Here is a 26,958-nt window from a genome sequence, read left to right as displayed (position 1 = left end):
AATCGAAAAAACGAGTGAATTTATTTCAACAATTTAGTAATATACTAATAAAAAATTTTTAATGGACTTTAATGCTTAAGTTATTTGTCTAGAGTTTAAACTCATATCAGTTAAAGATATTATTAATATTTCTTTAGATATCATATATTTAATAACGAATTTGATTGAGAAAACAAAATTACTAAGTCTTAATATATATTTCTTTGAATATAGTATACTAAATAAACATTTACTTATTTATAAATATTTATTCAATAAAAAAAAGTTAAAAAGAAGTTACATCAAATTAATGGTTTTTATATCAAATAAATATGCTTTTATATTTAATAAATATTTACTTATTTAAAATTATTTAAATAAGTAATTATTTTTAGTTTTCTTTCAATGTAGAAATCAGTTAAATCGTGAAATATACTTTAGTATGTTGTTAGGTAAAATATATATTTTATCATTTGAAATATTCGTATTTCTTTTACACTCAAATTAAATTTGTGTATAATGATTTGAATATGTGTGTCCAACCGAATTTACCCTATCTTTAAAATATCTTATTTATCCCAATTTTGAACATACGTGTTGTTTGAAGTAATTTTAAATTCTTTTGTGTTTTACCTGTAATGATCTATATTTTCGTAGAGTTAATTTACTTAATTATCTATTTGTATGCAGGATGTTAAATAATAGACGTAATTGGTGTAGATAATGTTACTTATTCATTCAATCAGCTACCTGCATATATCCTACTTACATTATATTTACATTATTGTGAAACGCACATTTTATACAGATTATAAAGATTTTTATAAAGATTCACAATATAAATTAAAAAATGTATGTGATTGCTCGATTGTTAAAAAAATTCGTTCGTTCGCGATTATTGTGCGATAGTGGTTCTTGTTACAGAAACATCATTTAATCGTTCGCTATTTATTACAATTCGCTATAATAAAATAAATAAATTTTAATTATTATCACGCATTGCGTAATTAGCTTTATGCGTTATACATAATGCGCTTTCATAACAATCGTTTTGCGAAATCGCTATTCGAGGCTATGCGATCAAACTCGAATTTAATATACAATAATTATTTACGGAAGACAAACGGAATTCGGATCCGTGCAGCGCAACATCGAACCGCTTGTTAATTATGTAAGTAATAATGGTTCGATTACCATCGGGTCACCTATGGAGTTATGTCAGAGCTGACAGCCAATCGCTGATTTCTAATTGCATTCGTGTGTAATATTTTTATATAGTTTTGTGTGCAATTTTATAACTTTTGGAATATTAATATCAAAATGTTTATAATCAATGCATATATACATACATATATATATATATATATATTAGGTGTTGGAATTAATTCGTAGCGTTTTACAAGTGATGGGAAGTACTTTCATTAATGTATTTTTTAATGCTCATGTGAAATAAATAACATTCTTTCATTAAAAAACGCTACGAATTAATTCCAACACCTAATATATATATATATGTATGTAATTTTTTACAATTATAGAATAAAATTAGTATTTTTAATATATATATATATATATATATATATATATATATATATATCTATTAAAAATACTAATTTTATTCTATAATTGTAAAAAATTAAATAAAAAATGAAGTGAATTTATAATTCAAATCAAAATAATACAAGTCAAGCAGGATATTTATTAAAATTTTATGATGATTATAATAAATAATAATAAAATATTTCATTGCTTATTACAATCATATAAATTTTAGCTATAAACATCCAACTTGGCTTGTAGTTCATTATTATTTTAATTTGATTTTCAATCTAATTTAGCCTTAATGTCATTGTTTTTTTTTAGTAAATTTATCATTTGTAAGATGATTTCGGATATCTCTATTTAAAATATGTCTTTTAAGTTATAAAAGATTTATACTTATATTTTTTATTCTCATAATAAATTAGTCTTGATTTAGTGTCATCACGTAGTAATAATAATTAGAACGAGAAATGCGACTGGCGTGATACTCGACAATGAAAGTGACACAATGCCACAGAGAACCTTAATCGTTGTTATGTCAAGATAAATCGAAAAATATGCTATTTACTTGTGCATATATAGTTTTGTCATCTATGGTCAATAAACATTAAAACTAAATCGTTTTTTTCATATACGGACCTTCTATCATCTTAATAATTTTTGTTTTCTATGAAGTGTGACAAGTATTAATTTTCAGTTATATAGTGATGATCTAAAAAATTTATTAATTTGATTATTTGATATTATAACAGCGTTAGAAATCGATAATGATTCGCGCTTTATATCGTGTCACAATTATTACGGAATTGACTTCGAGATATCGAAATAGTTTTGATATAAATGCGATATAAAGTCTAAATACATAAACAGTCATTCAGAAGGCCACGAATGAATTTGATTCGTAGATACATAATTGATTGTACAGCACACCAGCATTTTAATTCAGATCGTCGCTTGATTATCTCATATTTGCGAGATCTCCTTTTATTTCCTAACGAAGCCGAACTTTTTTTCTAATAGATTTATTTTGAATGCGAGCACGCGCCTTTCGCAATCAGATTTCTGATTCAAAACGTTTCTAATCAATGGAATCTAATCGATCCGAGAAATCGCTGTCGCGCCTTAAGATTTTCCGTTCTCTTCGTTACAAGACGATACTTCAAGGCTGAACTCGCGATACTTCAATGACCGAAGAGAGGAACGATATAATAATGTATGAATAATATTATACAATAAATATTAATTGACGCCTAAATATTAATTAAACGATTGACCACTGTTCTTTGGATGATTATATCCTTATTTGATAATGCACAACGGGGCTTTATAACGTAGAGCGTGCACGCCCAACGAATGTAATATATTCCTTATCAATAATTTATATATGAAGTACACACAGTGGCATTTTCTTTTTATGTTAATTTTAACGTAATTTTATGAAATTTGTATAAGTATTTTAAAATCAGGTTTTAAATAGGTTAAATATCTAATGAGATAAACATCTAGATATTAAAATTACAAATTGAAATGATTATCATAAATATTAACTTTAAAAAATATCTTTATTCAAAAGCTAAATAAAAAAACGTCGTAATCACAGTCGCGACCTAGACGTCGTTCCCACGATTGCATGATGCATGCACAAGAACTGTTAAAAGAAAAAAATTGTAATTTAACAATAATTACCATTATTGTTGATGCATCAATCGATGCATATCGATATTGATAGTGATAAGTACTACCATCTACAAAAAGTCGAGATTACGACTAGAGATACCTAATGATGTATGTATAACAATGTATTAAACTTTCAGATATGATCACCAAATTCATTATGAATTTACAATACCATCGCAAACCATAAATGTCTGTTGGATGTCCACGTTCTGCATAATTCCGACCGAGTGTAATGCCACATATAGAGGTTTTGGGGAATTGAAATTTGGGATCTCAATCGCCCTTATTAATGATCTCGGCCTCCTGCATATCTTCGAGTGCCATATCGGCATCGCCCCATCCCCATATAGCTCCATCATGCGAATGATGATGCTCATTGTCCGTTCGCGTATATATCGAGCCGTCACCTGTTCGAGCCGCGCGTTTCTTTATTATACTGTGTGTTACAGTCTTTAAATCATACGCCCAGCCGATCCAGGCGAAGAAATCAATGAAAGCGGTAGTAAAGTTTGTGCGATAGTTGCCCAATTCGGCAGCCTTGTAATCCCACGGAAACACGTGATGGTAATTATGCCATCCTTCGCCGAAAGCGCCAATGCCAACGCTGAGGCTGTCAGTGGGGCTAATGGTGCTGCGAAAAAGATAAAGTTTTTCTTTATCGATTTCCATTCATTTTATTATTCGTACAATAAGATAAATTACAAAGGCGGATCTTGGTCCGTCTCTCTTTCTAGTGCTATTTAAATTTCTAATCCATTACACTTTATACTGCTCAAGTCAAAAACACACTGCGCTATTTTTCACATTTCTTACTATCTTTACGTTGCATGTTTTGCTTTGCTATATACTATTATGTTTAATATGTACGTATTGTAGGATTTTAGTATTAAAATAATTCTTATCCTAATCAGTTGCAGGATTCTCTAAACGTTTTGTCGACAATTGTCGCTATCGTTAACTAGTGACAGCCCATAAGAGCTGTTCTTTCTTCTAGGATTGTGCTGCCATTGGCTGTCGCTAGTTAACGATAACAATATCATCGATAAGACATTTAGAGAATCCTGCTGCTGATGTTTCGTTATATCAATCGTTATATTACTATAATTTCACTTTTGCCTTAGTTTGCTATTTCTTCATCTAATCTCCTTGTGCTTCACAGTATATGTAATGCTTTTTGTGTAATGCTTTTTTAAATTTAATTGTAATTATGACACACAATAAAATAAATAAATCTTTGATAATACATACTTGTCATATGGTTTCATGCCCCATATGTGAGCCGCGGAATTTACTAGCCAAGTCAGATTCAGTGAGAGTGTGTATCTGAACAGGGTAGAATACCAGGCATACATAGGTTTCTCGTTCCAAAAATGACACGGTACCCAGGTGGGAAGTAGGAAGCAAAAAACAGGCATTAGGATGATGTAAAGCCTAATAATATAAACAGATTCATTTTCACGATCTTTTTTGATTTTGACGATTTAATAAAGTTCATTATTTTCCAGACAAACACAAAATTAAGACATAAGACGTCTTTGGCATCTAAAAGACACCTTAAAGACGTCTTATGTCTTTTGGACTTTATGTTATCTGGGTTTTTTTAAGAAAAATAAAATAATTTCATTTGTGAAATCTCACTAATTGATTTTATAAAAACGATATCTTTATCTACGTACCTGCGTTGCCAGACAACGACAGGATCCTTCTCAAGATCGCTCATATCGATTGTGGCCCCCTTATTAATGACATCAGGATGTTTTCGGACCAAAAGCCAGCCCATGTGCGAGAAGAAAAAGCCCCTCTTGGCGTTGTGCGGATCCGCGTCCGTGTCCGTAAATTTATGATGAACTCGGTGATCTCTTACCCATTCGTAAATGTGATTCTGCATGCGAAACGTACGTTAAATGATAATTACAAAAACATTCAAGAAATTCCTCTACAAAGAAATTTATTTCTCATAAACAATAAATCTTTTATATTTTTAAAGAATCACTTTAAAAATATAAAAGATTTATGTGAAATAAATTTCTCTCTAGAGAGGAATTTCTTGAATGTTTTTATTATATATATATATATATATTTGCAATATATATTATTTTAAATTATACTCTCTAAAACTTTTACAGTAAATTTGTCATTCTAAAAAATTAAATCTCTGCACTCTTAAAGATTGAAAATTAAGCCATTCTGTTTTTCAAGACTGACTCAGTTTTCATTTTTTAGAATGAGATTTTACTCCGAAGAATTTGAAGAGTACATACGAGATAATAACTATGAATTTATAACGTTTGTTTTATGAATAACATCGTCGGGAGACTTACTTGAAAAGCCGTGGTTTGCAAAAGCATAAGAATGACTCTCATCGGCCATTTCGCTTTGTAAGCCCGATGAGCCCACAGTCTGTGAGCACCTCCTGTAACACCGATAGCTGCGAAAGTTGCAACTACTACACCTGAAAGAATAAATAAAATCAAGTTTGCCGACAATTAAATCATTAAAATTATGAGATCTTTCGTAAATAAAATACTTGCAATTAATATTGTTATTTCATAGATATCTACAAGACTCTTTATATTATTTCTTCCCACAAATCAATCAATGGCAATTCATAAAACAATGCTCCAATCTTAAATCTTAAGTTTTAAAAGATACATAAATAAAACGTACTCCAAAGGAATGTGTAAAATTTGGCAGCCGTTATTAAAATATACAATCCGTAAAGTGCACCAAGATGAAGATAGGCAAAAGCTATCATGTTTCTCCAAACAATTTTCCATTGATATTTAGGCTTTGAATTTTGTGCCTTTTGAATTGATAATTTTTGCGTTACTGCCTTCTCTGCCGCTTTTTTTTGCGACACATCTTGCTGAGAAGCTTCGAGGAATAAAGTCGCTGAGTTGCCGAATAAATTCGGCGCCATGTTGTGTTGGAATATCTATAACAAATATTTAATTGCTCTTAAATTTTTCAAATTAAAAAAGCTTAAGATGCTATATATTTGATAATATTTTAAAATGTTTACAACATATGTTGAAAGAGAGAGAGAGAGAGAGAGAGAGAGAGAGAAAGAGAAAGAGAGAGAGAAGGAAAATCAGTATATTGCGTCAATCTGCTTTGGATTTTAGTAGTTTACCACAAGTAAATTTAGCACAAGTATAATATTTAAAAAGTATTCTCCAAAAACTGATTAAAATTTCAAATAAATACTTTATATTAAAAAGAAATAAGAGTTTAAATTTTAAGAGGTTCAAATTTTATTCCCTGTATGTATAAATAATTAACACATAAACTCTCTGAATATTATTTTTGCATTTTACAATGTATTAGAAGATTGCGCATTAATTATCATTAATTAATGCTTTACATGCTAATCATCTACGAGTTATTAATTTTTTAATTAAATACATAGTCTTGTATATTTAATTAACAAAATTGATGATAAAATAGCAATCAATACTGATCAATAAGAAAACAAAAGAAGAAATCAATATTAATGAATCTTAAAAGGTTCTTTTTTTATTATGAATATTTAAGAAGGTTGCAAATGCAATATGTTAAGAATTACTTGAAAAAATTTCAGATTATTCTAAATTGCATTTAAAAGTAATATAAAAAAATTAAAGACATTTGATCATCTGGATGAAAAGTTATTTCAATTAAAAGTAATATTTTTTAAATTTATACTTTAATAGAAATATATGAAAACGTATTATAAAATAATGATAAAAATCTCTATTTTTTTATATAAGTACTTTATGAATTTAAAAATATTTATGCAAAGTGCCGTTGAGATGCAGACATTAATTGTTCAGTAAATAAACAAAATATTTATTTGTGTTATAAAAAAAAAACTAATTGAAGCTCAATGAAACTTTGCATAAGTCATTTTTAGTACTCAAAATATTTATATAAAAACATTTAGATTTTTGTTATTATTTAAAAAATTGTTATTTATAAATAATAAAACTAATATCAAATAAAATTAATAATCTATAAAAATGTGTTGCTCAATAAAAATGTTATAAACATAACTTTCACATGTAGTTTGTTTAAATATTAATATATTTGTTTTTTGCCCTTACAACCTCCGTAATTTTTGTCGTTTCTTCTACGTGGAGAGGAATCAAATGGCCTCCACATTGTAGCATCATTAATAGAAGATTCACGATTCTTTGACGACTCTCGATGTGCATTATGTACGCAACGATCTTGTTATAGCTTTCCAGAACATTACGTGTGGTTAATATATGTGACGTATACGTGGAAAGTGCACGTGCAAAAAAAAAAAGAATTCTTTAAACGTCGCGCTTTCAACACATCGAAATATCCGCGGTTTGTCTCGCGGAGAATGATAATTTTGAATTGTGTACGAAGCAGAATACCGTCTTCGCACGAACACGCTGATGTCAACCACACTAACAGCCCTTCACGACAAAGTGGTACAATTCTTGCATCAGAGCAACCTCGTAATCACTGGTGATATTACATTAGCGTGCAATCTTGTTGCGGTTTAGTGAAAAGTAGATTTTTATTTTATTAACCCTATCTTTGCAAAAGCATCAAAACCAATCATTGAAATTGTAATCTCTTATTTCAAATACTTCATTATACTTTGTGTGCTGCAACTCTTAAAAAGTTATTACATTGCCAATTTAAAGCCAATAATTTTCGTTAGAGATATAAACCACAAATTGAAAGATTCGGCAAATAGTACAGATGTCTAAAAGTAAAAATAAAAGCATGTTGAAATTGCTAATAATTATTCTAATGTAGCACAAAATAAGTCAAATTTCGATACTTCGATCGACCTGATAAAATAAATGCTCATAATCAGAACTGAATGCGTATTCATATTATTTCTCCTTTATGGCTAATTAAATAACAGTCATCCCTCCTCCATATACAATCTTTGAGATTGATGACGTGAAGACGACGCGAGTTATGTAGGTGCCCCACTTCTAAATATTCCTTTCTTTTATTCTGCATTCTCTCAACGTCGAGAGTTTACGGATAATTTAACGGAACCTGATTCACGATACTGTTACACATAGTATAAATCCTACATCCGGAATTAAATTATCGATACCGCGTCGATAAATATTAACGTTAGTATAAATAATCCGATATATAATCGTAATATATTTAGTGTTTTATTATTGTAAATTATTCGCTTTCTTGACAAAATTATATTGTTATTCAAATCGAAAGTGTATTATGAATCATTTATCGAAAAACAGTATCTGCGGGTTAAAAAATTAATTTCTATTTTCTCTGATTTACAAAATACATAGCTTTAATTTTGCTTGTAAACATGAAAAAAACATTCTTTTATCGAAAGAGAAAATAAAAATAAAACGTGAAAAAATAATCATAGATTTCTTATTTCGTTTTCTATATAACGTTAATCTTTTGACGTACAAAATACTGAAAGTATAAATCAAATTATTTTGATATTTACTGAATAACTTAAATAACGAACAGTTTAAATGATACTGTCGTATAATTTGTTAAATTATAAATGAAATAGTGGTATATTATCACTTAATTCATCTTAAAATAATGATTTACATCGCAAATGATTTACATTTTCCAGAACTTTATATAAGAAAAGTATTATTTAATACTAAGACGGAAAAGGGGATATTAATCTCACGAATATTAGATTATCAAAGAATGAGAACAATGACTTTAATAAATATACATCTTTTTCTTTTTTCTTTTTCTGTTTTTTTTTATATTATATATAATAATTATCGATAATATTAAATTTATATAATGGTGTAAATGCCTTTATGAACCGATACAGAGTGACAGTATGTTTTAAGTATATTTTATTCAATAAGAAATATAAATCTAAACGTTTCGACCCTTGGTTCGAGTCCTCTTTAATAAATACAATTAAACGTTACAAATTAAACTACTATGAAATTATAAACGCAAGTACCAAATCTGTTTGGTATGATCCATTTCAGTAAATATCAAACTTGTGAAATATGGGAAGATAATTTTGCAAAGATTCCTCGAATATATTTAATCCAAGTAGAATGACATCAAAGTGACAATTTTCAATCATTCTGAAAGGCATTTATACAAAATGACATTAATATCGTTATCATTCTAAAAGGCATTTATACCGTTATAAAAATTTTTTTTTAATTTATTTTAAATTTATTTTATTGAGCCTGGTCTTACTATATATTATCATATTGAATTAAATTGTTAATATTTGAATACATATATCTGTATTATGTTACTTTTAATTTTCGGAATTGGAAATTAGAAGTAAAAGTTCAAATATTGCGTTTAAGATGTTAAACAATTATCTGTGACGAATATGTTTGTACAACACTGTTCTGTCAATCAACGTAGACATTTGCAAAACACAAATGCAACAAAGTTTGAACGAATGCTTGACTTACGCTAATATTAACTCTTTACCTAGAGTAACCAGGTGGACGTGCTATTTTCAAAGTAGTTTACGCTCTTCTTCTTTAAGAGTATGTCATAAATTCTTACTTAACTGTTCAATTTACGACACTAGAATATAGCTAGAATATAGTTAGAGGACATTCCAACTTTAGAGAAGAAGCTATTAAAGAGAAAGTCATATAATTAGTATAAACGTTAATGTTACACCAAATTTTCATATAAATGAAATATATAAATCAAATTGAAAGAAATTTAATAATTGCATGAAGATCATTATCAGAGTCAGCTATAATTCTTATTAAATCGCCCGTTTTGTTTTTTATAAATCGCAACAGAATTTAAAACAAAATTCTACTTATAATTTTATGTACTATATAACAAAGAAAATATTTGAAGAATCCGTATATACATTCATATAAAAAAAACATGTTGGAATATATCAAGTTGTAAGTTTAGAATTCTGTCATAAATAATTATTAGTCAATATGTATTAATATAGATTTAAAATGCTATCATAAATTATAATTAATCAGATCAATTCAAATAGGCTTTCGAAATTATAAATAATTAAAAATAATTAATTTTTGATATTGTGCAAGCTATTTAAAGTGTACAACAATATGTTGTACACTTTATGTGTATTTTAACAACCAACTATAATTATTCCTATATTGTCCGTTCAATTGTATTCGCTTGTATTTCGAATTAGCCTTATTTGGAGCTAATTTGAAATACAAGCGCCTGTTTCTTAACTGTCGTTAATTAACAAATTCATTTTTGTTTTTCAACGCACATACCAATAGTAAACATTATTTTTCTTGTACTTTAGTGATTGAAAGAGAAAAGATCTACGTGACTAAAGGTTAATTACGGATTCACAAGTTAGTGGTACAGCTATCTCTTCGTTTTCTGCAACTGTATTGCTATCATACAAGTGGTAAGGAATGGGTGTGAATAATCCTCGTGAAAGCGCTATCGAAAACATATATCTTCCTAACTCATAATCGACATAGTTTCATGATAATATGACGATCTATAACAAGAATAAAGCAGTTTTAATGAATTAATTACAATTCTATTCAATTCTTAATAAAAATGTCATTACAAGTTAAATGTATACCTTGAAATAGAAAAATTAGCATTTTTTAAATTAATTTTTCTAGATATAAAATATAAAATAAAATATAAAATAAATATATTGAATAAATAAATAAATAGTATATTGAATAAATAAATAAACAAAATAAATTAAATTATTATAATATGGTATAATTAACTCATTAACAGATAATTAACTTAAAGCTAATAACAAAAAACATACATAATAATAATAAAAATAATATGTAAAATCCAACGTTAAGTGCAATCGAAACTACTAGATTGAACAGGCTTCACAGTGTGTCGGAGGATGCACTTACGCGTGCGTTTCTCTTCCGGAACGTAGGCTCGGCACGGAGAAGTGTCATCTCAGTAAAAGTGCTTACGGCACTTCAAAACGGTACATGTCGAACAGAACGTTCAAGGTGGAGAAAGGAGTCGATGATGGAAGAAAGATAGAGAAATGAAAAAGAATATAAATAATGCTCGAGCAGGAACAGGTTCTTCGGAAAGCAGGCCAATGGCGTCTTTAAGGTCATTGCCAATCGCGGAACGAAATTCCTAAACTTTTCCAACAGGCTTGAGGTGAAGCATGACGTCTCCTAGACGGGATCATGTAGCATCATGTCTCACGTTTCCAAGCAAAATTGACAGGTTTCATTGCATTTGCTATGTGATAAGGAAATTGTACAAAAAACTAACCGCAATGTGTGATTTTTATAACCATCGCGACAAATGCAAAAAGTTAATGAGTTGCATATGTTTTGTTATTTGTTTGTGAAACAAAAAGTGATATGCTGCAAGATATGATTGGCTATTCAGCAAAATGTCTTTTACAACTGTTGATTTTAAATTTTCTTCGCGAATCGCGCTGATTGGATTATATTTTTAGATTCAGAGGTCTTATTTGAGCAAAGAAAATTTCCTGCAGTTAATAAACATTTTGCTGAACGCAATCATTGAGTGAATAATTATTGATGTTTTTCAAAGAAGGAAATGTGATGAAGCAAAAAAAAAATAATTATTGAATACGAATTATTGATAATTGAATTAAAAATTTGAAACGCAGAAATAATTTTTAATTGTTATTATAGATGAAGTAGATTTCTTCGAATTATTGATGACTGAAAATGAACCAGATGCTCATCGATAATAGTGAAAAGAAATGGAGGATGTTAAAGAGTAACACTGACCTACTAATCCTATAGCACGTAACGTTTTCTCTTGAGATTCAACGCATGCTGCTACACGTAGTATCTGACAAACAACGTACAACTTTCCTTCAAGGCGAAACGTGCGTACTCTTTAATTTGTGATATCGCATCTATATGTTTATTCAATAGTCATTGCAATTCAAATAATATAACAAATATACATTCTTCAAGATCTTCCAAAAATAGCACAAATTTTCCCTTAGAAAGATGCGCTTTCGTATCCTTCGTTATACACAATTATGAGACTATTAATTGCAAAAAGTAACATGCGTAGAAACTGCAGAATGAAATCAGTATATTAATGTGTCTTGAATGTATCATCGTGATTTAACTCATCTTAAATAAATTATTATTAATAAATCATTTATTCGATGTCGTAGATTATAAAAATGGAATCATTTTCGAAAATTGATTAACGATTAAAATAATACGATTGAATAATAACTCTTTACATATCATATTCTTTGAAGCGAATATAATAAAGAATATAGTGTAATAATAATATAAACATGCAAAAATAATACAATAAAATTTGATGCTCATGAAAGATTACTATAATTATTTTTTATACTGCAATGAGGGAAGCTTTTTTTTTGTTGTCGGTATTTTGTTAATATTACCTTTCTGTTTCTATATTTCCATTTCTCCATAATTTTACTTTCAGTTTCACGAATTGCATACAAACAAAACACGAGCAAGTGTTGCAACATAATTGTATTACAGCGAAATTACTCTCACCCACTAGCACACGAACACTTTACTATACTTTGATTTCGAATACTAGTATATTATAGCATTGCGTTTCTTTAAATCATTGCATGCATCATACGGAAATACGTGTCGTACATTAATAAGATGGTTTGATCGTGTGGAAAATCAACTTTGCACTTTACACAAATTTATTACATCTATGCAAAAATGTTAAATGTAAATTATATTATCTTATAAAAATTTATAGAGTCTCAAAATACGAGTCTCTTCTAAAAAAATGGATAACAAATTACTGCTGCATGTCACGGATGCATACCGGCTGTGTGGAAATTTTCATACTATGTGTGTTGCATAAATTAAAAACTATTTAATATTAATAATTTTCGCCTTTATTAAACCGCAGATTCTGCACATTCAATTTTTTGTTCGTAAATTGATTAGTGATCGAGAAAAAGATGTCTGCCCACATTTAAGAGGAAATATTCATATGATTATACGTTATATAGTGTGTATCACGTCTATTAAGAATTATCATGAGATTCTATTCAATTTCACCTCTAATAGGTAAGACAACTATTCAAGAAAGTATGCCATATGGGAAGTGTATCAGCAACAGATGGGAAGAAGAATCAGTCGCAAAAAATTCACTCTGACGCAATCGCTATACTTAGGCAAGATTTTATTTTTAAGTAACATCTAAGTAACCTAAGCTGAATAAGGCCCAGGCACTAAATAAGGCCCACTTTTAAATTTGTTACTTTAAAATTTGCTTTACACCTGCACTTATACTTAAAAGATGTATCATAGGAAGTAGATAAAAAAGGAAGTAGATAAAGAATTGGAATCGTGGCAACACATTTATTTAATACAACAAAAACTTATGCATATAGGACTAATATGAGCTATTTTTATAACAATTCGCTGCAAAATTTATAAAAGTATATAATATTTCATAATTTATTATAATTTATTATAATATTATTTAATTAAATAACTAATAAAATAACTAATGGAAAATAACTAATAAATCAATTTTTTGAAATAAGTATAAATATTTTTTTTTAAAAGAATGTACTTATTAAATAAGGTCCACTCATGTGATTTTTATTATAGCTATTATTATTTGTTTGTTATATGTAGAGTTTATGCCAGAGAATAACGATTTTTAATACTGTTATCTTTTAAGAAGCCAAAATTGCATTCAAATCGCTAAAAATTTCCAAAGATTAAAGAGTTAATTACAATCAAAAAATTAAAGATAATTTGAGAGTAGAATAAGTCCTAAAGAATTTTATTTCTATGATTAATAATCATTTTAAAACTGATTTAGAAAGAAAATATTTATCTTTTTTGCTATTTTTAATTTATTTTTTATTTGGACCTTATTATATTTATATGCATGTAATAAAGCCCAATGTCAAAGTTTAATAAATTTTTTTTTCGTTCATTTACATATATCCTATATAAACAATATATTTTATTTTTGAGAGTAAATGAAATAAAGATTTAATTCTCACTAGTTTATTTCAATATCCCTATAAATAGAATTAAAAAAAAAGATAAAATATATTAGGTAGACCTTATTCAGCTCAGGTATCTTATTTAAATCATTGAAGTAATTGAGAAAACATTACTGAAAAAAAAGTATACAGTATGTACACATGGATAAAACTACACGAAAAGAAGATTTTGCTAATAATTTAGATAGATTGAAAATAATTTTGTTGGATCAACAAAATAATTAGATTATGTAGAAAACTCAAGCATAATAAACAATGTTGTAAAACATTTTTATATTCTAGTTTTTTATATAAGCGTTTTTTATATAATTATTTTAATAGTTCATAACAAAATTATTTTCAAATCTATTTTTAATGATATTTTTAAATATTTCGGCAAAATTGTTTTTTCTATGTACAATTTAAAAACTGCTCTTTATTACTTTTTATATATTGTTTCTTTTTTACAATAATTTTTATATAAACGAGTAAAAAATTTTCCGTATCTTTACGAAATTATAATCATACAATAAAATATATCTGTATAAACAATAATCAAGTATTTCAACATTATAGCGGAATTATTCTGTTTCAATGAAAGGTTTTCTTCTTTGTTATCTGACAACTAACTGTTATTTTTCTAAAAGGCAACGAGCGAAACACAAAGGCAGCACGCAAATAATAAGGAATTGTTAATTTAAATAAGATAACGTAACAAATTTATACAAAGCGATTCAAATACATGTATCTGTAATCATGCAATGTAATCGTAGTTGTATTTAACTTTTTCTTAAATTGACAAAAATATGTAGCACATATATGTATAAATATTATTGGATAAAGAATAAGATGATTCGATAATTTGAATTAATATTCCACCTTGCACAGATTTTAAAAGAAACAATTTTAATATAAAACCCTATCCTTTTGTCGATTACTAATAATTCACTCTAAGTATACAGATAAATATCCAGCATATTGCTAATATCTTTCTTAATTCTACAATGATAGTTTAATGCGGTATGTATGATTGTCAACTGAGTTTAAAAGTGAAAAAAGTAGACGAATCAATGACTTACGACTTGAGTGGCGTACGTGAGCGAGATCACGAGTACCTTGACGCGGAGTTCGACAAGAAACACGAGGATACGTGACTCTCTTGGATGGATGGTCCGACTGGATGGCGAGTTCACTATGAAATACCGAGATGCTGCAGCGTATGTCCCACTTATCAGCTTTGCGCCTCCTCGCGTAAAATGACGATCGTCAACGAAGCCCCCCGCTCGTCATGTCGGTTCTAAAAAACTAAGGCTCTTGCAGGGGCAAGCGACGGAAGTGACAGGTTGCAAAAACCGTTGTATGATTCGCTTTCTCGAAATCCATTATTCTTATTGGATAAAAGGCACACCTATTCTCATGTTCTCAATTCGCGATTCCGGCGTTACGTTATTCTTTGTCTATCACTTTGCTACTTCAATTGTTATATGCAAATCACGCAGATACGCGCAATAATTCACACGCAATAATTCATGACTCTATACATAGCAATGTTTGGAAAGCATGATTCAGTATTTTTTAAAATCCTTTTTTATATATACACATACTAAAAAGACTGATCAAAAATTTTTTTACTTAACTCTATCAATTTAATGATATTATATTTAAGGGAATCCTAAAGTCGTCATACACAGAAAAAAAAGATTTTCTCTATCGCAATTAATCTTGATTTGTTATAATTAAGATAAAATATAAAGAAATAAACTAAATACAAATTTGTTTCATAAGAAATTATGCATTTTGAGCTCTATATATTACAGCAGATTTTGCACATAAAAACATATTTTTGCATATTTCCTCTACTGTGCACAATTTACATATTTAATTTATTTTTTTTGTTTCTCATCATTTTTTTCTATCTATTTTGATTGTATCTCTCTCTCTCTCTCTCTCTCTCTCTCTTTCTCTCTCTCTCTCTCTAGAGTCGCTATAATAAATAATATGTATTTGTTTAATTTTAATGCCCCGTAAGACTAATTAAATTTTTTAAAAATGTAAACAAATTTTATCAAATTCATTTTACTTTGTTATTATAAGTAAAAAACTTAATTAATAATTTGAAAATTTGTGCGATAAAAAATAATTTTTAAATACATGTTCCTTTTTTTAGAGCATTTTTTTCAATTTCACTGTAACGTCTATATTTTAGCTTTCCATATTTTACATCTACCATTTAGTTACCACATGTAGTTTTTAGTTAGTTTAGTTTGTGAGGATAGGAGGCTATCGATAAATAATATCTTATAATTTAACCACGTAATATAGTAAACTCTTTAATGTTGCGGATGTACGATACATTGCTCTCGTGAGAAAAATACAAGGACTATATAATTAGTAAGGCGTGTCCAGAGTTGCCAAAAAGAATATAGAGTCACAATCTCGTACTGCCATCTACCTAGCTTTAAGATCGTTTCCTATTGGTCTCTGAATCCTAGTGAGATTTATGTCTGCCTGTCTACACCTATTAACATAAAAATCTTACATGTAAACAATAAAAACAACCTCTCACATAGTTAATAGTTATTTTCTTTTTCCGTATTATCGACTAAATCAGGTCTATAAAGCTAACAGGATCAAATCAGTAGAATCACATCGAACCTATCGGAATTTTTAGTATATTCATTTTATACTAAATTGTACTATTAATTTTGTATCGCGTGCCGAAAAAAATCGTGGCGATGCTAGTTTAATATTAAGCTGATTTCAAAATAAAAATTCAATTCAAAATAAAAAACAGAAAAATAATATCAGAAATCAATAGGATTGAATTTGTACTATTTTTTTGTACTACCAGAAACAATTTTATATTATGTATCATTTCCAAAAATCATTGGCGCTGCTAATTTAATACTTAAACTGACAGAAAAAATAACACAAGGGTCAAAATTAATATAGCTGAATTTATACTAACTTGTACCATTGAAAGTAAGTAATACTTTACATGTTTTCTTCTTAAAATGACTTTATTATATAGTATATTTACGAGTACAATAATTACAATCTATGATAGCAGTATGATATCTGCAGTAATACGTAGCAATTAAAAAAAGTAAAAGATGTTTTGAAAGTATCCGATAAAATGCCTCAAAGATTGTAAGTATATATGTATAATAAAGTCATTTTAAGAAGAAAATATATAAAATATTAATTTACTTTCAATGGTACAAATTAGTACGAATTCAATTGTGTTAATTTTTGCCCTTCTATTGTTTGTTATGATCCTACCGATTTAAATATTAAATTAACACTGTTTTCTTGGAAATGATACATAATATAGAATTATTTTTGATAATATAAAATAGTACAAATTCAATCCTATTGATTTCTGACATTATTTTTTTTCTTTCTTTTATTTTGAATATATTATATCTTTATTTATCTTTATATATTATATCTTTATTTATATATTATATCTTTACTATATGGTTAAAGACAAAATTTCTTTAGAATATTTCTTTGAATCGAAGAAACCTTTCCCTGGAAAATTGCAAGAGACAAAAATCATTTATTTTCTTCTCATAGAACTCTAAGAATTTTTTTAGAATTTTTTATTAATTTTTTAATACTAAATTTTGTTATTTTTACCAACATGAAAAAATTCGACATTAAAAAATTCTAAAAAAATTCTAAAAAATTCCTCAGAACTTTATGAAAAGAAAATAAATGATTTTTGTCTCTTGCTCTTTTTGTAAAGTTAACAGTATTTAAATAAAAAATTATTCAAGATCAATATTTGGCAATTTTTAGTAATTAATATCTTGTCAACTATTGCAAAAATTGCAAAATAATAGAGGACTTTTTGTCTCAGTTTAGTTCGCTCTATCTACACAAAAGCGATTGGTCAAAATTTATAGGATATCTTGTATATGTGAGTAACATACGTAAGAAGAATACGTGAAAAGAAAAACTTGAGTCTCAATTTTATTAATAGATTCTAATTTATTTAAAATTTTTCTAGTATTGTAAAACTTACAATAAAATATTTTTAATAAGATTGGAAACAAGACTAATATGTTAAATAACATTACTTTAAATACGAAGCGTCACTATGGTCTGAATGTTGAGATGTTGAACTATTATATACATTCATATAAATGAATTAATTTCAGAAATGATAATTGCGTGCCGGTATGGTTATCAGAAAATTAAAAATATTTCAAATTTTAATTTGTTATATAATTTGTAATATAATTATTTGATCTACATAGCACATTATTATAAAATTTTATTCTTTAATTATACATTACAAACAATGCTGATGAATCAAAATTATGAATCGTGATAAAATGACAATACTCCGTAGAGGAACGTAACCAAAGCCAAGCGATGTGTTTTACAATTCGCAATGCAATTATATTCAACAATACGTGACTACGTGATTTTTTTAAGTTTATAATTATTGTCTGATTTCTAAAAATGATTAATTTCATTTATATATTGTACGTCATTGGTAAGTTTCTTTTGTAGGATTTATATCTTTTACATAGAAAATATTGGGAAAAGTTTCGTCAGATTCATAAAATTTGTTTAAGATTCACTATTAACTCCTATATGAAATCTGTAGATAGCTACTGTGAAATATCTTAGATTATAGATGTAAATCAAATTTGTCAAACTGTAATTGGCAAGCTTCTATTTGAGCTGTGTTCTCAAAAATGTGATATAAGTAGAGAATCAAATTTTTAAGAGACAATCTTTGTGATGAATTAATAGATTAGCGATACAAGAATCAGTAATTTTCAGTAGAAGAAATAGTGTTTTGCCGCGATGAAGAAGAAGTGAGCGATTTCATTGATAATGATTAAGAATTATGTCTTTTGCAGCAGGAATCAGAGGATTGCGACAGTTTTATTTATCATGATGAAAAGAAGGAAAATCACAAAATAAATTATATTTATTCATGATCTATATTACAGAATATTGTTGCGATATATAATTTATTAAATATTTCAAATTATTAAATAAAATCATGTATGTATGGAAGAGTAAATTTCTTGATACGTCCAGAAACGGGATTATTATCTGTACCTACAATTTTGGAATTCTATTATTAACCAACCCTTTTGTTCTATTTGTTAAATTTTTAAAAGTAAAATCTAGAAGATTGTTTAAAAAAATATTAATAACAAATTCCAAATTTTTTTAGTGGAATTCTGGATGTGAAAATAATAACATTATGTCAACAAAGTAAAAAATTATTCCTCTTTTTGTATATATAATAAAATGGAACACTAAAGTCAACATTATTTATCCGAAACATTGTTTTTAAAATCCTAAAATATCTATATAGTGACTGGGGAAAAAAAAGTACCGTAAAATTCGTCATCAAACTTAAAAAATTTCAATTCTAAAACCAGTTTGACTCCAAAAAGATTTTTCAGAATTTTATACATAGAAGAATAAATTTTCATCTACTTAATAACAGAATCATACTTAATAACAGAATAGAAAGTCCTCTCTCTCTCTCTCTCTCTCTCTCTCTCTCTCTCTCTCCCTCCCTCTCTCTCCCCCTTCTCTCCGTACAATAAAATGACGTCTAATGAAATTAAATTGTATCCGTCTTTCATATGTTATTCAGTTTGTTAATATAATAATAATCAAAATTATTATTTATTCGATTGTAAGCTGTCGTAACTTTTAACAATTATTTTGTGTAAAAATAATACAATCGAGTGACGCGGTAGCGTCGCGACGCTAAGTGCATAAAAATATAAAATGGATCGCTTGACGGATTACTTGACCGCTTGATGTGTCATTGTGTATATGTTCGTGCTATTGTCAAAAAAAATTCGCGACGCTACCACTATATAGCTTTATCTAAAGTTTTGACATCAACAAACTTTAGATTAAAATTACTTAAAAACTAAAACCATAATCAAAAATTTAAAAATACTTTTATTATATAATGTCATCGGTATCTTTCAATAGCGTCCGAATAAAATTGGTACAGCCAATATCGAGATCTGGAGATCGTGTTCCGAAAAGGGACCATTACATTTCAAATTTTTTTCAGTCGTACGTGATATCATAGACATAATGTCTATGGTGACACATACATATAAAGTGCTTTGTCCATTAAGCTGCTGTTTGCAATACCTTCATACAATTTTAATTTTAATTTAAAATTGAAATAAAATTAGCAACAAAAGAACCTTGATGTGCAGGTGTAATTTATATAACAGATAAACAGGAAGGGGGGAGAGAGAGAGAGAGAGAGAGAGAGAGAGAGAGAGAGACAGAGAGAGAGAGAGAGAGAGAGAGAGAGAGAGAGAGAGAGAGAGAGACAGAGAGAGAGAGAGAGAGGCGACGGACGACGACGACAAAATGATAGACGAGACAACACCGGACGACGTGTACACGTGTATTGAAATACATGATTTGAAAGGCACATATATCCGTGTATTTTAATATACAGTTACACAACGTACTTATTTTGTGTGATTATTAGTGTATAATATAACAAGATATCTATATATTTAAATATATATTTACTCTATAATAAATATTCATGAAAAAAATTTTTTTTTAATTTATCCTGAAAATATAGTTGTAGTACAATATAACATTTTAAAGATTTTTACCATGCACTTCAGTAAAATTAATCAAACTTATGTTATATTTTATTATAGTTTTATTAATAAATGAGAGAAATTTAAAATTTTTTGAAATATAATGTTGTTCCAGGACTACTTTCAGGATAAATTCTAAGAAAAAGTTCTTTCCGTGTTCTAATTCTAATCTATATATGTATTTTAATATTCTTGCCCACAAAAATATCTCTCGAAAAATCCATTGTTCGGAACCGGCATTGAAACTGTAAATTCCCATGCTCATAGCAATTGAATAATCAACATAGTTAATTATTCAATACGTGCGTACTACAAGCATATGAGAGAGGTATAACACAGACCAGAGGCCTTAACGTAAAAAGGAGAATATTAAACCTGCTATTAAATTATGTCACACGAATGAATTAAACTTCTTATTAACTTTTAAAATAAAATTTCATTTGATAAACAAGGACTTAAAGATGTATTTTTCAGCGATCAAACTTGTTTTGGAATCGTTTTTTAAGTTTGATAGATAATTTTATAGAGTTTCGGGATTCTAATGGACTCTCCTCTCTCTCTTATAGTCGCTGATATAGTTTTGAAAGATTTGAAAAGCAGTTTTTTGATTTTTAATTTTATATATTAATTTAATATTCCATTTTATTATAGATATGTTGATATTGTTATGGCAGTTTTTTTTTTAATAAGATTAACTTGGTACTTGAAAATTTTATGTTAATCCTAGATTATAATTTACTTGTGAAATAGGAGGCAACAGAATTAATTTTTTTTGGATATCACTAAAATGTTGCCTCCTATTTCACAAATAAATTATAATACAAATTTAATGCTACTATTCTCTCATTAAATTTGACTGGTATCAAAAACCAACTTTTTTCGGGAGATTTTAGATCTTTTTTCCCTGTTTCACGGAAAAGAGGAATAATTTTTTACTTTATCGACAAAGCGTTGTTGCTTTCACATCCAGAATTCTATCAAAAGAATTTAGAATTTATTATTAATATTTTATTGAACAATGACTATCCCCTGGATTTTCAAGAATTTACTGAATAGAATAAGAATTAGTTAATAATAAATTCCAAAACAGGAGGTACAAATAATAATTCCGTTTCTGGATATAATTAATTTAAAAAAGCAATTGATATAGTAAATTAAAGTAATAATTAATTACATGATACTTAAATTTAATCGATACTGTGTAATTCCGTATACAAATTGCAGTGAAAACTGATAACAGACTGAAAACGGTGAAATCTTTCTTTCTTTATATATGAATAATTTGTTACAAATCTAAAGAAGCATAGCATGGACGTTTTCAAGAAAATAATCGAAATTTTAGATTTTTTTAAAATTAGGTTTACCTATATCGTGTCGAAAAAGAGTTAATGTTTTAACAAAATGCGCACAAAATTAAAATCAAGAGAATTTTATGTCTCTTCGTTAAATATTTGATGTGTATAAATTATCAATAGCATTGGAATTTAAAAATATTAATCTAAAAATGATGAGGTGGGCGCTGCAGAACTTTGTCAAAACTATCCTTTCTGATTGAGACCTCAGTAAATCAGAGACCTGAGTAAAAATAATATATTTGCACAACACTAATTAATTATGATTGAATAAATATACTTTCTAAATCTTCTTCTAGCATAATTGTGTTCATTTAAAATATGTACATATTTCTACATATATATCATTCTATATATATTCTTCTATAATATATATTATTAGCTTGATCAAAAAGGAAGAGACCACCAGGTGATGCTCTGAGTCAGCTGATTTGAGTTCTTTTTTTTTGGCTAGGTTGCCACATCTATCATTGACATTTCCATCAAATTTTATCGCCATAGCTTGACATTTGTAAAAATTACGCCGTCTTGAGTACATCTACCTCTGCGCGTGTTTTCGATTTTTTACAGTTTTAAAAATGGAGTTGAATTTGCAACAACGAGTTTGTATTAAATTTTACGTTAAAAATGGATTCAATGGTGCGAAAATCTTGGAAATGTTAGGAAACTGTTTCGGCAGTGATGTTCTAAAGAAAACAACCGTTTACGAGTGGCATAAACGCTTCAGAAGTGGTCGTGAATCCGTCGAGGATAACGAACGCAGTGGCAGGCCATCGACATCGAAAACCGACGAAAACATCAATAAAGTAAGAGAAATGTTGGCCAATAACCGCAAATTAACTCAGAGAACTGGCAGAGGACTTAAACATTACTTATGGATCCGTTCAGGACATTGTAGTTAATGATTTGGGTTTGCGCCGTGTTGCTGCAAAGTTGGTCCCGAAGGAACTGAATTTCATGCAAAAAAGAGACCGCGTTGACATCGCCAAAGACATGATTTCCAAGACTGAATCCGACTCAACATTCATCAAACGCATCATTACTGGAGACGAGACGTGAGTTTATGAGTACGACACGCAATCCAGACATCAGGCAAGTGAATGGAGAGCCAAGACCAAAAAAATCACGTCGTTTTCAGTCGAAAAAGAAAGCGATGCTCACGGTTTTCATGGATTACAACGGTATTGTACATCACGAATTTTTGTCAGAAGGTCAGACAGTTAATAAGGAGTATTATTTGGGCGTTATGAGACGTTTGCGTGAAGCAATTCGCCAAAAAAGAAAGGATTTGTGGGTAAACAACTCGTGGATTTTGCACCATGATAACGCACCGTCGCACAGTGCCATCATTATCTGTGAATTTTTGGTCAAGAACAAAACGAATACCATCCAATAGTCATCGAATTCACCCGATATGGCTCCCTGCGATTTTTTTCTGTTCGATCGAGTCAAAAAACCACTGCGTTTTAACAGCCGAAAGGAGGTAATGGAAAAATCGAAGATGGCTCTGATGGCTATACCAATAATAGAGTTCCAGAAATGTTTCGAGAGCTGGATCAAGCGCTGGCATAAGTGCGTTGCAGTCGCTGGAGAGTACTTTAAAGGGGACAATATCACTTTTGATGAATAAACTTGTATTTTGAATTTTCTGAATGAATTCCGGAAACTTTTTGATTAAACTAGATTATATTCTATAATATATACATTCAGGTTATTAATAATACAGTATATAAAAAAAACAGAAATCAAGGCTAAAGTTTTGATGTTCTACAATGTGCTTTTTGTTTCTTGCCTTTTATTATTTTTTACATCTTGTTTTTTCTTATTCGGTTTTACATCGCCCGAAATAAAACTTAATGAATTTCGAAAGAAACAAGAAATACGTAGCAAAAAAATATATATTGTTGATAAAACGGTTGCAAAAGAGAAAAAAGCAAAAGGTAAAAAACAAGAAACAGAAATTCATAATTATGTTAATGTTTCCATAATTAATTGAATCTATAATTAATTGAATCTTTCGATACTATAGTATGTCGAGTCATTATCAATAAATACAATCATATACAATTACAGTAAAATCAAGTAAGAGCGTGGTCGGCCTTACTCAAAGCTAATAAAAGATATCGCCCTAAATCTATCATAAATCCATAGAAAGCACCTTTATCCTTGATGCACTATCAAGAAAGATTCAGTTGTCATTGAACTTTCTTAAGAGAATCACATTAAGCGCCATGAATATCAAATACGCATAACGCTGTGTTCCTCTGCACTCACCCGAAAGGTCCAAAAATATCACAATTAGCGACTGCTAAATATATGAAAAAGTCGAAATCATTTATACAGAAGTGGGTGCAGCGATAATGTGGCAAAAAATGTCAATGATTTACTGGAACGTGGTTCGATATGCAAAATGGACAAAAAGATAAAAAAATAATAAATCTGTTTTCCTGGCTTAATACTGCATCAAGGACAAACAAAATTTAAGCAGAAAGGTTTAGATATATCATATGAAATTATTCGAACCTATCAAGACTAAAATAACATGAAATGGTGCAATACAGTTTTTTTATAAATTAATTCGATCATGCTCTTGACTTACTGTAGTAATTAATTCATCCTCAATGTGTTAAGATAATTGAGTCACAAATTGCTATGAATATTTAAATTTATGTTTCAATGTAAAATAAAATTAAAAAATGTATGTATTTATTTTTAATTTGAACATTATTTAGATTCTGAAGTCACATGATTTAAATTTTTTTGCTATCTTATTTGAATAAAAGAATAATGATGTCTTGTAATTCTATAATAATTATTAACATAAATCAACATAATTTTAATGTACACATAAAATATATTAGCATTATTTGTCATATTTTTAATATTATATATTGTTTTAATTGAATTTAATAATGTTTTTTATTATAATTTAAACATGTTATTCTTTTCTTCCAAAACAAATAAAATTTAAAAGAGTTTTATAGATCCATTTATTTTAGCTTGAAAAACAAACTTAAAAATATCGATAACGAATATTTTAATCTTCATAATTTTTATATCGTGCTTCAGATATAAAAAAAATTGAAGTATTAATTCTGTCTTGATCTATAATTACTAATGTGCAAAGATATTATGTTTATGTTACTTATCGCAGTGCGTATAATTCATCAAATGCAATCGATGTATAATAATCTCTTGAAAAAGTCGATATTACAGAATATTGTGTGACATTAATTTTAATTGCAAACTCTTTCCTTCTCTCTCTTTCTCTCTCTATTGAAAATAAAATTGAGCAACATATATACTAAATATACGATAGTGTTTAAAATGTTTACGTTTAAGACATCTTTATAACAACGTTTAATAATAATAAATATTTTAATTTTAAATTGTTAATTTTAGTGTTTTAAATCCAAACACATAGAGTTTGTTTATCGAAAAAGTTTGAAAGAAATTAAAACATTTTTTAATATTTAAAAAGCGGAGACAAGAATAAAACATTTTAATATTAAACACTTCTTTCTTCAATTAAACACTTCTTTTTTTCAATATAATGTTGTATTACAATGAGAGCGATTAATAAGGATTTCCTTTGATTATTAAATTATTTTTAGCAGACTTTCGACGACTTAAAGTAATTAAGTCGAACGGTCTCCACTAATTTTTTACGGAAACTTAACGATCTACCGAGGTGTGAAAAACAAGAATAAAGATAACTTTCCTACTTTCAAAATACAATTCGCTATGTCATCTATTGTAAAAAAATGAAATAAAAATGATTTATTATTTACTCATTTCGTTCGTTAATCCATTATTTAATTTTTTGAGATGGACACGGCATTACTTTGAGGTAGTCGCCGCACATTTTCTGTGAATACATAATAAGAATCTTATGAGTAATTCCAAATATTTCAAAGTTATACACAGCTAACTGTATATACATTAACATCTTCGTCACATTTTTCAAAAAAAACAAAAAAAAAAAAACAAAAAAAAAACAAAAAAAAAAGCTCACACGATTCCAGCAGTGTAATTTCTAGATATTCTTGGAATCTTAAACTCTTGGAATCTTAAATCGTAAAATTTTCTTAATTAATAAATTGATCATTACGTTATGTAAAAATATTTATTTACATGAAAATGCAATTGATTAATATCAGCTTATTGTTGAAGTTAATTCACGATGCGTATGATAAATTAATGCAAAATGGGTGTCAGAATAGAAACGTAAATATTGTAAATATAAACTGGATAGATTGATTAAAATACGTTTAAGTAAAATAGATTCCACGATAAAAATATCGTGTGATCTTGAAACGTGTCAGACGACAGGTTGTAATTATGATAAGCAATCATGTAAATTAGGTCAAAGGTCTTAACTTGATCATAATTAATACGCATTAAAATTATATCGTAGGCAATATTAAAGCGAGAAAATACAAAGAAAACCAATGATCAATGACGGAATTGCATTATGGCTTGACGGTGGCTGATGACAAATGATTCCGATTCACATCTTGCCTTAGGCAAGGGTTGCGCGGTGAATCAGCAACACTGCCGCCACCCCATCCCCAAGGAAACACTCATTCTCTCTCCGACTGCAATTCACTATGATTCGCGATCTTGAGCCTCTTATTGTACTGATCTCTGACTCGCATCGCAAGGAACGTGAGTGCATGCGCGCGGATGTCGCGCGAGCGAGTCAAAATTCTCCGTTCGCGGAAAATAATAAAGGGAAATAGTAAAGACGGTACCGTACCCGGATGGTCCCGACTGGTCCGATTGATCCACAGCGCCACTACTGCCATGCCTGCGGTCCACGGCGAAGGGG

General features: G+C 28.4%; 1 protein-coding gene and 1 long non-coding RNA gene across 5 annotated transcripts in view; one reads left to right on the top strand and one right to left on the bottom strand.

Moving 5' to 3' along the window:
* LOC147907433 (uncharacterized) overlaps positions 1–11,948 on the top strand; it is a 17,773-nt gene extending 5,825 nt beyond the window's left edge. The window contains exon 4 of the long non-coding RNA XR_015547261.1: positions 11,820–11,948. This is a non-coding gene — a long non-coding RNA (uncharacterized LOC147907433). The remainder of the gene's footprint in view (positions 1–11,819) is intronic.
* On the bottom strand, positions 1,829–26,958 carry LOC105146135 (acyl-CoA Delta-9 desaturase). Of its 4 annotated transcripts, none has more exons than XM_087412951.1 (7): positions 26,887–26,957; positions 15,229–16,667; positions 5,866–6,133; positions 5,520–5,650; positions 4,875–5,080; positions 4,447–4,629; positions 1,829–3,829 (listed from the first exon to the last, which is right to left on the bottom strand). In XM_087412951.1, the coding sequence occupies exons 3-7, from the start codon at positions 6,116–6,118 to the stop codon at positions 3,472–3,474; spliced, it is 1,131 nt and encodes a 376-aa protein (XP_087269077.1). In that variant the 5' UTR covers positions 6,119–6,133; positions 15,229–16,667; positions 26,887–26,957; the 3' UTR covers positions 1,829–3,471. The 4 variants fall into 4 exon arrangements, with proteins under 4 accessions (XP_087269077.1, XP_087269079.1, XP_087269078.1 ...); XM_087412953.1 differs by having other exon boundaries at positions 15,265–16,667; XM_087412952.1 differs by lacking the exon at positions 26,887–26,957 and adding an exon at positions 25,919–26,871.

Source organism: Acromyrmex echinatior, chromosome 14 (genome assembly GCF_024713525.1).
Source record: "Acromyrmex echinatior isolate Ae372 chromosome 14, ASM2471352v2, whole genome shotgun sequence".
Classification (NCBI taxonomy): Eukaryota; Metazoa; Arthropoda; class Insecta; order Hymenoptera; family Formicidae; genus Acromyrmex; species Acromyrmex echinatior.
This window is presented reverse-complemented; position numbering and strand designations above follow the sequence as displayed.

Bases quoted from the DNA above. Each gene is read 5' to 3' on its own strand.
- LOC105146135 (XM_011056224.2), bottom strand. From the start codon at position 6,118: ATGGCGCCGAATTTATTCGGCAACTCAGCGACTTTATTCCTCGAAGCT. The intron at 5,651-5,865 runs GTACGTTTTATT...TTATTCTTTCAG, and splicing joins ATTTTACACATTCCTTTGGA to GTGTAGTAGTTGCAACTTTC. The intron at 5,081-5,519 runs GTAAGTCTCCCG...TTTCGCATGCAG, and splicing joins TGCAAACCACGGCTTTTCAA to AATCACATTTACGAATGGGT.